The following is a 13271-nucleotide window of genomic DNA, read 5'->3' as shown; positions in this document are numbered from 1 at the left end:
AGCAGGTGGAGTTGACTTTAAAAACAATTAAATTGTAGATTTTATGAGGACCGAGACAGAGGCAAGGGTCAAAAGTTCAATGTTATTCATGTCTAAAGGATGGCCTCCCTAGATGCTAGTTCATTCCAGTAGACTCGGTGTTGTTTAGTCTGTAGGAAAGGGAAACACAGTGTTGTGGAAAATGTGTCCTGTAGTGTTTTGGTAAAGTAGTGTTTTGGTAAGGCCCAAGGTAAAGTTAAGCAGAAGACCTGCCTCGCCCTTTCCAGATGACGGACATTTTAAAATGCAACACGCCGTCCATACCACTGTGGCCAACGTGGGACCAGAGAGGAAAGGGCCCTGACATACAGGTTTCAAATACCTGTCGGTCATTTTTCAAAATGGCAGAAAGACTAACACATCAGTCACTAGAAATAATGTAGCATACATGGTCGAAACATTTGCATAATTGTAGAAGATTCAAACTATCCATTGTCAAAGGTGTGATACCACATCGCAATGTACAGACGGTTATGCAAATAGTCCACCCTAGCTAGCTATCCAGTAACCAAAGGGAAATGGTTCTGTGTATTATCATATAGAGCAGTAGGCAGCTCTTGACCTAGCTACAATACCATAGAGATCCTATTAAATTACAAATGTGCTAAATTACTAGTATTCCTAATTCTATGACGCCTACACTATAGACATCATAACCTAGCTTTTTCCCAGAACACGTGACATGAGCAGCTGGGACCTTGGTGACATCACCTGGTTCCAGTGAGAACACCCAAGGAGAACATAGAAAATAAGCGACGGGAAGGCTCTTCGTCTACCTCAATGCATTGTACAAGGGAAACAATGGGAATAAACCTTTTAATATACAGTATGTATTGCTGTCTTCAGCTGGAGTGCCTTTGTCTTTTTTATTGTCAAATAAGTCACATCAATTTATTGTAGTACTGAGGAACTGCACTGAGGACTACAAGCGTTGCTAAAGACACAGAAAAAGCTTTCCTCTCCAACAGAGAGTAAACCAATACAGAGGGCATAGTGAGTACTTTCTGTGAGGAATTACATCTCAGTACCAGTTAGCCGTTATGGCTGCTGTTTCAGTAGGCCCAGTTTATTTAGCTGGATATTCAATATGTTAGCCAGGGCATGAAATAAGCACCATGACCATAGCCTAGGGGAATTTGTTGTGATAAAGGGTTCTATTAAAAGTTAGTGGGCTGCCCAGGGATGCTGAAAAGAGAGTGACCACAAGGCATATTATGTTTGATTGCAAAGGGATGGTGAACACACAGGCACATACGTACACACACCTGTTGTAGTGTCTGCTTTCATTACAAGGGTCAATCATCATGGGGTTGCAACCCAGAGCAACAGCTAAACAAATACAGCCTGTCCTGCACAGATAGCAGGTGTCTGACTCTTATAAAGCACAAAAAGATTGCTGCACTATCGACCGTCTAATGTCCAATGAATAAAGTCAAATTTGCTATCACAGTTCATTGACCTTTTTTAAGTTAAAATTTTACCCACAGTAAAAACCTGAGATGTATAACAACACAACTTGAACACAATGAATGCCCACCAAAGATCAATAGTTTTAGCCATAGCAACCAAAACCCTGAAATATTTACTGTAAATATGTTAGAATGAGGATTAGACATCTATAACAGCAACCAACAGGGTTGTTGGGTAGGTTATTTTCTAAATGTAATCAGTAGTGTAACTTTTGGATTACCTTAACTCAGTAACGTAATCTGATTACTTTCAGTTACTTTCGGATCACTTTCCCTTTTAGAGTCATTAGAGGAAGACAAAACGGATCCATCATACGCAGTGTCACAGTGGTCTCTGACTTGTGGTCAGAGTCACTCTGGTGAACAAATTTGAAATTGCGCTTTTCAATGCTGAATTGAATGTAATTGAGAAAAAAGAAAGGTGTCAATGTATTTTTTCACGAACATCCTTTTCTGAATTTAAGTGAACCAAGAAGTAATAATCAAGTGTTTTTAATACATGTATTCAGTTACTCCCCAACCCTGGCAACCAATCAACACCACAATAAACTATCTGTAATGTCATGAATCAAATCAATTCTCTTCAGTTGCCACTTTGTGAACCTTCAGCGTTTCAAATGGAGGCAGAGGCGGCTCATCATAATGGATCCTGTCCCACATTCCCAATGAATCAAGTCCTTGCTTGTGTCCCAAATAACACCCTATTCCCTACATAGTGCACTACTTTTGACCAGAGCCCTATGAGCTGTGGTCAAAAGACACAGACCCTCTTGGCATAGACCATGACTGAAGCCCATATGTCATTGGACTGTCAACACTCTCCTATAAATAGATAGATAGATAAGAGAGAGCGAAGCTCCTTTCTTCAGTGATTTCATCAGCTGCAGATGATCCATCACGTGGATCAGACCTGTTCTGGAAACGCTGGTGGTGCCTGGATGATGATGAGAGATGAGTCATGTTTTGGTATTTTTGAGGGAATAATAACAGCAAAAATCTTAGTTGCTTTGTTTTGTTTTTGGATGCTGTAAAATCATTGTATTGTGCACAAGGCATTTGGGAAACACGTGGCATTTTCTATCCACAACAAGACCTTTCACTATCCTTTGGACCTTTTGATGATTTAATCCGATCCTAATGATCTTTCTTCTACTCACTGGAGTATCTGTGATAAAGATAAATACGGACGCCATTATAAAAGACCAGCAGGAGAAAGTTGAACGATCCTCTTGGATCATGTTTGTAAACAAGTGCTGCCACCTTCTGACATAATGAGCTTATGCCTCTGCCTCAAATGGCAGCCCATTCCCTATATAGTGCACTCCTTCAAAAGTAGTGCACTATAAAGGGAATAGGGTGCCATATGGGATGAAGATAATGACTTATCCTATCAAACTAATAACCAACAAACCTACTCACAATTACCATTGTCCACTGAAGCACTGGTGTGTTTCTCTCTTGAGAAAATAATAAGTAATTATTGTCTGTAATGGAGGTTTGAACCTGACTCAATGATTTGCATCACCAGCTGCTACTCTGGGTAAACAGGCTGCCAATCCTACCCCAGTGATTTCTAGTGAAGTGTGTTGTGATCAGAGAGAGCAGCTGTAATGCTGCACTTAACAGATCTATCCATCTCTCTCTTTCCATCCCTCCATTTTTCACTCTTGGTCCCTTGATCTGACAAAATCCATCTCTCGCTCTGTCGCTCTGTCTCTCTGCCAGATCAAGGGACAGAGAGTCTCTTAACCTCCGTCCATCTCCCTCCTCTCATTCACCACTTTAACATTTGGAGAGTTTGAGACTGACGGTCTATCTGCATTTTTGTCAAAATGTAGTTATTGATGTAGCCTTGTTCTGTTCAATGTTCTCTACCTATATAGTACTCTAAATACCAAAATTATGGTTGTTAAGTTCAAAAGAATACTAGGAAAAAATTGCTGACACCATTCAACCCAACGATGGTTCGGAATTCGAAAGAAAATTCTCAGAATCATCTTTTTTGCAGATAGAGCCTTTTTAAAACCAGCAGTGACATCGAACAGCGGACAGATACGGTACTGTGTCCTGATAGAACCTTATAGAACAGCCGTGGACATCGAACAGCGGACAGATACTGTACTGTGTCCTGATAGAACCTTATAGAACCAGCCGTGACATCGAACAGCGGACAGATACTGTACTGTGTCCTGATAGAACCTTATAGAACCAGCAGTGACATCGAACAGCGGACAGATACTTACTGTGTCCTGATAGAACCTTATAGAACCAGCAGTGACATCGAACAGCGGACAGATACTGTACTGTGTCCTTATAGAACCTTATAGACAGCAGTGACATCGAACAGCGGACAGATACTGTACTGTGTCCTGATAGAACCTTATAGAACCAGCAGTGACATCGAACAGCGGACAGATACTGTACTGTGTCCTGATAGAACCTTATAGAACCAGCCGTGACATCGAACAGCGGACAGATACTGTACTGTGTCCTGATAGAACCTTATAGAACCAGCCGTGACATCGAACAGCGGACAGATACTGTACTGTGTCCTGATAGAACCTTATAGAACCGCCAGTGAACTCGAACAGCGGACAGTACTGTACTGTGTCCTGATGAACCTTATAGAACCAGCCGTGACATCGAACAGCGGACAGATACTGTACTGTGTCCTGATAGAACCTTATAGAACCAGCCGTGACATCGAACAGCGGACAGATACTGTACTGTGTCCTGATAGACACTTATAGAACCAGCAGTGACATCGAACAGCGGACAGATACTGTACTGTGTCCTGATAGAACCTTATAGAACCAGCCGTGACATCGAACAGCGGACGATACTGTACTGTGTCCTGATAGAACCTTATAGAACCAGCAGTGACATCGAACAGCGGACAGATACTGTACTGTGTCCTGATAGAACCTTATAGAACCAGCCGTGACATCGAACAGCGACAGATACTGTACTGTGTCCTGATAGAACTTATAGAACCAGCCGTGACATGACAAGATTACTGTACTGTGTCCTGATAGAACCTTATAGAACCAGCAGCAACATGGAACAGCAGACAGATACTGTACTGTGTCCTGATAGAACCAGCAGCGACATGGAACAGCAGACAGATACTGTGTCCTGATTCTCCTCTCTGTATTCATGTGATTCAAATGCGACACGGAAAAACACTGAAGAAACCAACCATAACAGATTATGTTTAACAACCGCTGATCAAACTCCTGGCAAATGTAAGACTGTGACAATGTTAGACTCACGTCCCATACATTCATGTTTCACTTATCAGACATTGAGCCAACAGAAATGTACTACTTAGTCTGTATCATACCATACTTAAACAATAGACGAGAGTGACACACACAGGCGCACGCAGACAGACAGACAGACAGACAGACAGACAGACAGACAGACAGACAGACAGACAGACAGACAGACAGACAGACAGACAGACAGACAGAGAAAGAAAGACAGGGACTCTCCATTTCATGAAGCTTTATCCCACAGCTCCCCCATGGCAGGAGGCCTAGGCAGCCAGGCTCATATACATTTACACACTGCTCTGCTACCTCCCCTAGTTCAATAACTCAATTATTCAAGACAAAAAGAACCAACACACACTTTGTTCAACTTAAGATAACAATAGCAATAGAATAACAACAATGATGATGATGATGATAATAATAATTACAACCATAGTCAAATATTGTATATTTCCAGGTCTTACAATTCTCAAAAATTCCTAATATTACACTGTCAGTCRTTTTAAGGTGCACCATAACCTCTGCATGTGACATTTTCAATAAAGCTCAACACATGTTGCACTATAACACACCGTGAAGAAGACAGACATCATTTTTTGCTTTTTTTGTTGTTCATTTTTCAACTAGTATTTCTTCGCAGAGTTTTCTTCCTCCTCAACCTCTGCGGCATTAGATATATGTTTTTAGTGATTTAAAAGCAGTCCATAGTTTTTCTGTTTGGCACACTTTTTATTTATAAGCTGTTGTGTCGTGTGGCACCAATGGATTGGATCGACCGGTGGTGTAAGGCCTGGTGTCTCAGAGGACTTCTGGAGGGAGACGAAAGGGGTGGGAGAGAGAGAGAGAGCGAATCATTCATTTGTGCTTCAATTGGGAATGAGCTATATTCTACAGTACATAATGGCCTACTGTGTATGAATCCTTGAGGACATAATATAAGATGTAATTGGTCCTATTGCTTTCTTTGCTTTGCTTGGTTTAGGCTGTCTTCCAGACTGGCTGTGGGTTCTTGACATGATGATTGGGGACTCGCTTCCCAACCCAAGGGGCCTGCCCAAACAGGACTGGGACCCTATCCCACATAGGGCATGTTGCCCAAGCTCACTGAGGCTGAGACCCAGGCTTGGGGATAGTGGTAGAGGTTTGGAGCCCCCTCTGCATACTGTAGTAATAGTTCTAGTCTAATTATGCTGTAATTAGCCTGCCTTTCAGGCTGCCTTTAAGTTCTAGTTAATTACAGCATAATTAGACCTGCCTTTCAGGCTGCCTTTAAATTCTAGCTAATTACAGGATAATTAGACCTACATTGTAGTCATTTAGCAGACACTCTTATCCAGAGCGACTTAGTTAGTGCATTCATCTTAAGATAGCTAGGTGGGACAACCACATATCACAGGCATATAAAGTACATTTTTCCTCAATGTAGTAGTCAGTGCTAGAAAGGGGGGGGGGGGTTTGAGGCCTGCCTTTAAGGTTGCMTTTATGTTCTAGCTAATTACAGCTAGAACTGTGCTGAGCTATACACATGCTGGTATTTTGGTTATAGAGCAATGGATTGCTTACAGTGATAAAACACTTTATTTGTAATGTTGAAATAAGCATTTTGATCATAAGGCATGTATGTAGGAATTAATCCTGACCTGCATAGCTACCTGCAGCAAGCTGAGGCTTCATTGGACCTGTTTTCATGAGGAAGGGCTCCAGGATTGGGTCACTGACTATGTCACTCCCCAGTTGCCCCGGCCCACCTTTGGTGCTCCCGCTGTGATTGGGCATCTGAATGATCTGCTCAAAGTCAGCAGCCTCGCCATTGGCTGAGAGACCGTTCTGGTGCTTGGCTGGCTGGACACCATTCAGCACAGGGGCAGACTCTGCTGCACTCTGCTGGCTCTCAGGAGCTGCAGAAAAAAAGTTACAAGTTAGTCAAGGACCGTTTTCCATTGTTGACTGGCTTCTTTTTTTTCACATGCTGGATAGTCAGCAGAGTGACACTCTACAAATGTAATGGATATAATTTACTCATAAACAAATACTGTACATAGCCCTTCACAGGCTGTGTTTTCAAGGATGGAGGGAGAACAAAGTGACGTTGCAAGTTACATTGCAGCCAACTTACCTTTACTTCTGTCCGTAGTGTCCTTGCCATTGGCCTGTGCTGGGGAATTGGAATCCTTCGGCAGTGTAGGCTAGAAGAACATAAAATGGCACAAATGGTTGCCATGCATCAACCAAGGGTGCTACACATTGGTGGTGCTTTGAGCATCTGGAAGAACACTATATAAATGCAATCAAATCAACATAGGTCTATAAGAAAATGTATACACTCACTACTGTAAGTGGCTCTGGTTAAGAGCGTCTGCTAAATGACTAAAATGTAAATGTATTAAGGTCTATAAAGCACTATATAAATATAATGTATTATTATTATAAGGGTTTTAATATGAAGCATAGGCCTTACACTACTCACCTTTTCGCCAGCATCACGACTCACCCTACTCCAGCATCACGACTCACCTTTTTCTCCAGCATCACAACTCACCTTTTTATCCAGCATCACGACTCACCTTTTTATCCAGCATCACGACTCACCTTTTCTCCAGCATCACTACTCTTACGTGTCCTCTTCATGATCTCCTCAAGGCGCTGTGAAATTCAACCGCAGAGGCAGATTAAGTCATCATCATTTCATTTCTTACAACTAATGTATTGTATTTCAACAGATTTTACATAGACCGAGATATTTTCCTTGTAAGGATACATGATAGTTATTTTGATACACACTAAAAACTACAGACACGTTTGACTTCTCCACTTTGCTTCCCCCTCCATCCCTCTGTCTCATCCCTCCATCCTTCTCTACCTTCTTTCTCTCCAGGCGCGCCTGTTCCTCCTTCTGGAAGTGCTTCTCTCTCTCCAAGCGCTGACGCTCCGCCTCCTCACGAGCTCTGACATCAGCCTCTTCCCTCTGACACAGACAGACAGGGGAAAACAACATGATCAATAGATTATCAATAGTATGATTGAATAGGCCTACTATATGTGCTGTTATTATGATAACAAGGAAATTGCTTGACAAAGAAATGGAACCATGTCCATCTTAACCATCTTGTCCACCATTAACGAAAAATAGAATTAGGATACATTCTTTCAAGGTTATTTGTTCCAATTGGCAAAATGATACATTTTACATCTAGGCAATTGATTAATAAATCAATTCCCTAACCACTAGGTGGAAGTATAAGTCTACACTGCAACAGGCACTGTAGGGCAGGGCTTGATGTCTCAAATAATAATAACCTTACATGGCTCACAGGGTAGTTAGATTTTTTTAAACATTTATTTAACTAAGCAAGTCAGTTAAGAACAAATTCTTATTTACAATGACAGCCTAGGAACAGTGGGTTAACTGCCTTGTTCAGGGGCAGAACGACAGATTTTTACCTTGTCAGCTCGGGAATTTGATCTAGCAACCTTTTGCTTACTGGCCCAACGCTCTAACTACTAGGCTACCTGCCGCCCCTTTATTACTGAGTAATCAGTAATAAACAGATTTTGTGAATGGAGGGATGAAAACCAAGCTCTGATATGTCAGAATCACATCTGTCATTAATTAGACCAACCGAGGGGATTTTTTTAATGTATTTATTTTTATTATTTTACCTCTTATTTAACTAGGCAAGTCAGTTAAGAACAAATTCTTATTTTCAATGACGGCCTAGGAACAGTGGGTTAACTGCCTTGTTCAGGGGCAGAACGACATATTTTTACTTTGTCAGCTCTGGGATAAGATCTTGCAACCTTTCGGGTTACAAGTCCGACGCTCTAACCTTGGTCGGATATACCGCAGGCAGCAAGGAAGTAAATGACAACATCAATAACATGTTATGCTTCACAAATAGTGCAAAAAACTAAACTACCTACAGTTGAAGTCGGAAGTTTACATGCACTTAGGTTGGAGTCATTAACTTGTTTTTCAACCACTCCACAAATGTATTGTTAACAAACTATAGTTTTGGCAAGTCGGTTAGGACATCTACTTTGTGCATGACAAGTCATTTTTCCAACAATTGTTTGCAGACAGATTATTTCACTTATAATTCACTGTATCACAATTCCAGTGGGTCAGAAGTTTACATATACTAAGTTGACTGTGCCTTTTTAAACAGCTTGGGAAATTCAAGAAAATTATGTCATGGCTTTAGAAGCTTCTGGGAGGGTAATTGATATTTTTTGAGTCAGTCGGAGGTTTACCTGTGGATGTATTTCAAGGCCTACCTTCAAACTCAGTGCCTCTTTGCTTGACATCATGGGAAAATCAAAACAAATCAGCCAAGACCTCAGAAAGAAATGGTAGACCTCCACAAGTCTGGTTCATCCTTGGGAGCAATTTCCAAACAACTGAAGGTACCACGTTCATCTGTACAAACAATAGTACGCAAGTATAAACACCATGGGACCACGCAGCCGTCATACCGCTCAGGAAGGAGACACGTTCTGTCTCCTAGAAATGAACGTACTTTGGTACGAAAAGTGCAAATAAATCCCAGAACAACAGCAAAGGACCTTGTGAAGATGCTGGAGGAAACGGGTAAAAAAGTCTCTATATCCACAGTAAAACAAGTCCTATATCGACATAACCTGAAAGGCCGCTCAGCAAGGAAGAAGCCACTGCTCCAAAACTGCCATTAAAAAAATCCAGACTACGGTTTGCAACTGCACATGGGGACAAAGATTGTACTTTTTGGAGAAATATCCTCTGGTCTGATGAAACAAAAATAGAACTGTTTGGCCATAATGACCATTGTTATGTTTGGAGGAAAAAGGGTGATGCTTGCAAGCCAAAGAACACCATCCCAACCGTGAATAACGGGGGTGGTAGCAGCATGTTGTGGGGGTGATTTTCTGCAGGAGTGACTGGTGCACTTCACAAACTAGATGGCATCATGAGGCAGGAAAATTATGTGGATATATTGAAACATCTCAAGACATCAGTCAGGAAGTTAAAGCTTGGTCACAAATGGGTCTTCCAAATGGACAATGACCCCAAGCATACTTCCAAAGTTGTGGCAAAATGGCTTAAGGACAACAAAGTCAGGGTATTGGAGTGACCATCACAAAGCCCTGACCTCAATCCTATAGAAAATTTGTGGGCAGAACTGAAAAAGCGTGTGCGAGCAAGGAGGCCTACAAACCTGACGCAGTTACACAGCTTGTCAGGGGAATGGGCCAAAATGCACCCACCTTATTGTGGGAAGCTTTGTAAGGCTACCTGAAATGTTGACCCAAGTTACTATTTAAAGGCATGCTACCAAATACTAATTGAGTGTATGTAAACTTCTGACCCACTGGGAATGTGATGAAAGAAATAAAAACTGAAATAAATAATTTTCTCTACTATTATTCTGACATTTCACATTCTTAAAATAAAGTGGTGATCCTAACTGACCTAAGACAAGGAATTTTACTAGGGTTAAATGTCAGGATTGTGAAAAACTGAGTTTAAAGTGTTTTGGCTAAGGTGTATGTAAACTTCCGACTTCAACTGTATGTTTGCTATGGCATTTCAATGTTCAAAGTTGCCTGGAATATAAAACACTGCTTAGTCATGGTTCATGAGAGAGCTTAAACTACTGTCTGATTGCCTGACTATCTGACACACTGCTGTCAGCTCACTGCAGATGGCTGGCAGTGTTAGACAAATGCAAATTGAACTGGGCTTCCCTAGGGGGAGAAGGGACTGATGCCGTGTGAATGCTCACAACATGGGTAGTGGGTAAACTGTCGCTCCATCCGTCAGCTCACTGAGTGCGCAGACAGAGGGAGGACAGAGCTGTCACTATCTCACAGTCACTACGGCCCTCTCAGCTTCACTAAATGCTGGCCAACACTATTATGAGGTCAACAGCTGGCATCTGCCTAGACTGGGCATGGAGGCTGTTAATGCTGATGGTACACCTCACAGTAACACACATTCCCTCACATACAGTGGGGAGAACAAAGTATTGATACTGCTATTTGCAGGTTCCCTACTTAAAAAGCATGTAGGGTCTGTAATTCTTATCATAGGTACACTTCAACTGTGAGAGACGGAATCTAAACAAAATCCAGAAAATCACTTGATGATTTTTAAGTAATTAATTTGCATAGTTTATTGCATGGACATAAGTATTGTCACCTTACCAACCAGTAAGAATTTCGGCTCTCACAGACCTGTTAGTTTTTCTTTAAGAAGCCTCCTGTTCTCCACTCATTACCTGTATTACTGCACCTGTTTGAACTTGTTACCTGTATAAAACACCTGTCCACACACTCAATCAAACAGACTCCAACCTCTCACAATGGCAAGACCAAGAGGCTGTGTAAGGACATCAGGGATAAACTGTGAGACCTGCACAAGGCTGGGATGGGCCTACAGGACAATAGGCAAGCAGCTTGGTGAGAAGGCAACAACTGTTGGCCGCATTATTAGAAAATGGAAGATGTTCAAGATGACGTCAATCACCCTCGGTCTGGGGCTCCATGCAAGATCTCACTCGTGGGGCATCATGATCATGAGGAAGGTGCAGGGATCAGCCAGAACTACACGGCAGGACCTGTGGTCAATGACCTGAAGAGAGCTGGGACCACAGTCTCAAAGAAAACCATTAGTACACACTACGCCGTCATAGATTAAAATCCTGCAGCGCACGCAAGGTCCCCTGCTCAAGCCAGGCATGTCCAGGCCCGTCTTGAAGTTGCCAATGACCATCTGGATGATCCAGAGGAGGAATGGAGAAGGTCATGTGGTTCTGATGAGACAAAAATAGAGCTTTTTGGTCTAAACTCCACTCGCCGTGTTTGGAGGAAGAAGAAGGATGAGTACAACCCCAAGAAACCATCCAAACCGTGAAGCTGGAGGTGGAAAACATCATTCTTTGGGGATGCTTTTCTGCAAAGGGGACAGGACGACCTGCACCGTATTGAGGGGAGGATGGATGGGGCCATGTATCGTGAGATCTTGGCCAACAACCTCCTTCCCTCAGTAAGAGCATTGAAGATGGGTCGTGGCTGGGTCTTCAGCATGACAATGACCCGAAACACACAGCCAGGGCAACTAGGAGTGGCTCCGTAAGAGCATCTAAAGGTCCTGGAGTGGCCTAGCAGTCTCCAGACCTGAACCCAATGAGAACATCTTTGGAGGAGCTGAAAGTCCGTATTGCACAGCGACAGCCCCGAAACCTGAAGGATCTGGAGAAGGTCTGTATGAGGAGTGGGCCAAAATCCCTGCTGCATGTGTGTGCAAACCTGGTCAAGAACTACAGGAAACGTATGATCTTGTTAATTGCAAACAAATGTTTCGTGTACCAAATATTAAGTTCTGCTTTTCTGATGTAATCAATACTTATGTCATGCCATAAAATGCAAATTAATTACTTAAAAATCATACAATGTGATTTTCTGGATTTTTTGTTTTAGATTCCGTCTCTCACAGTTGAAGTGTACCTATGATAGAAATTACAGACCTCCTACATGCTTTGTAAGTGGAAAACTGCAAAATTGGCCGGTGTATCAAATACTTGTTCTCCACTGTACCTAGACGTGCTTAGATGATAGGGCTTCAGAGGATTGGTTTCAGAGTTTGAAATTTGGACGATTCAGTTTATGTATTTTAATAAGCTGAGAATCCTTTTTTTATTTGTGGTTATCAGGTGGCTGGCCTATAAGATGTGGACTATGCAGAAACCAACTTTGAAAGGCTGCCTGTGTCATATCAATCTATGTCAAGACTCCGTTTACCCATAATGCTGCTCTCACCTGTTTCTGCGGCTTCATTCTGCTCTGTTTCAGCCCGGCTCGCTCCCGCACCACCTCCTCCTCCTCCAGACGCTGCGCCTCGTCTCTCAGACGCTGTCCTCTGCCATGAGGTGCGCCTCCTCCTCCCTGGCGCCTCCTCTCCTCCGCCTCCGAGCCATCCTCCTCTCGAGCAATCCTGCATGGGGAGCACGCTCCGTTAGGTCTGCACATGCTAAGATACGCTCATACTGGACAGTATTCTCATATCAACACACAAATGGTTTCATGCCAATGCTACACACTTATATTCGCGCCAGACCACTTGTCCAGGTCATCTATAAGTCTATGCTAGGTAAGCTCCGCCTACTCTCAGCTCACTGGTCACGATAACAACACCCACCCGTAGCACGCGCTCCAGCAGGTATATCTCACTGGTCATCCCCAAAGCCAACACGTCCTTTGGCCGCCTTTCCTTCCAGTTCTCTGCTGCCAATGACTGGAACGAATTGCAAAAATCGCTGAAGCTGGAGACTTATATTTCCCTCACTAACTTTAAACAGCAGCTATCTGAGCAGCTAACCGATCGCTGCAGCTGTGCATAGCCCATCTGTAAATAGCCCACCCAATCTACCTACCTCATCCCCATATTGTTTTTATTAACTTTTCTGCTCTTTTGCACACCAGTATTTCTACTTGCACATCATCATCTGCTCAT

General features: G+C 42.6%; 1 protein-coding gene across 1 annotated transcript in view; it reads right to left on the bottom strand.

Moving 5' to 3' along the window:
• Positions 1-5431: 5431 nt before the first annotated feature.
• LOC111954796 (MAP7 domain-containing protein 1) overlaps positions 5432-13271 on the bottom strand; it is a 55010-nt gene continuing 47170 nt past the window's right edge. Inside the window, exons 13-18 of the mRNA XM_070436191.1 lie at positions 12578-12752; positions 7644-7748; positions 7373-7426; positions 6900-6969; positions 6436-6681; positions 5432-5592 (exon numbers count right to left, since the gene is read on the bottom strand). Coding sequence (XP_070292292.1) covers positions 5582-5592; positions 6436-6681; positions 6900-6969; positions 7373-7426; positions 7644-7748; positions 12578-12752 — 661 coding nt within the window. The 3' untranslated portion in view covers positions 5432-5581. The remainder of the gene's footprint in view (positions 5593-6435; positions 6682-6899; positions 6970-7372; positions 7427-7643; positions 7749-12577; positions 12753-13271) is intronic.

The sequence above is a fragment of the Salvelinus sp. IW2-2015 genome, linkage group LG30 (assembly GCF_002910315.2).
Source record: "Salvelinus sp. IW2-2015 linkage group LG30, ASM291031v2, whole genome shotgun sequence".
Taxonomy (NCBI): domain Eukaryota; kingdom Metazoa; phylum Chordata; class Actinopteri; order Salmoniformes; family Salmonidae; genus Salvelinus; species Salvelinus sp. IW2-2015.
The sequence above is the reverse complement of the archived record's forward strand: the minus strand, read 5'-3'. Positions and strand labels throughout refer to the sequence as shown.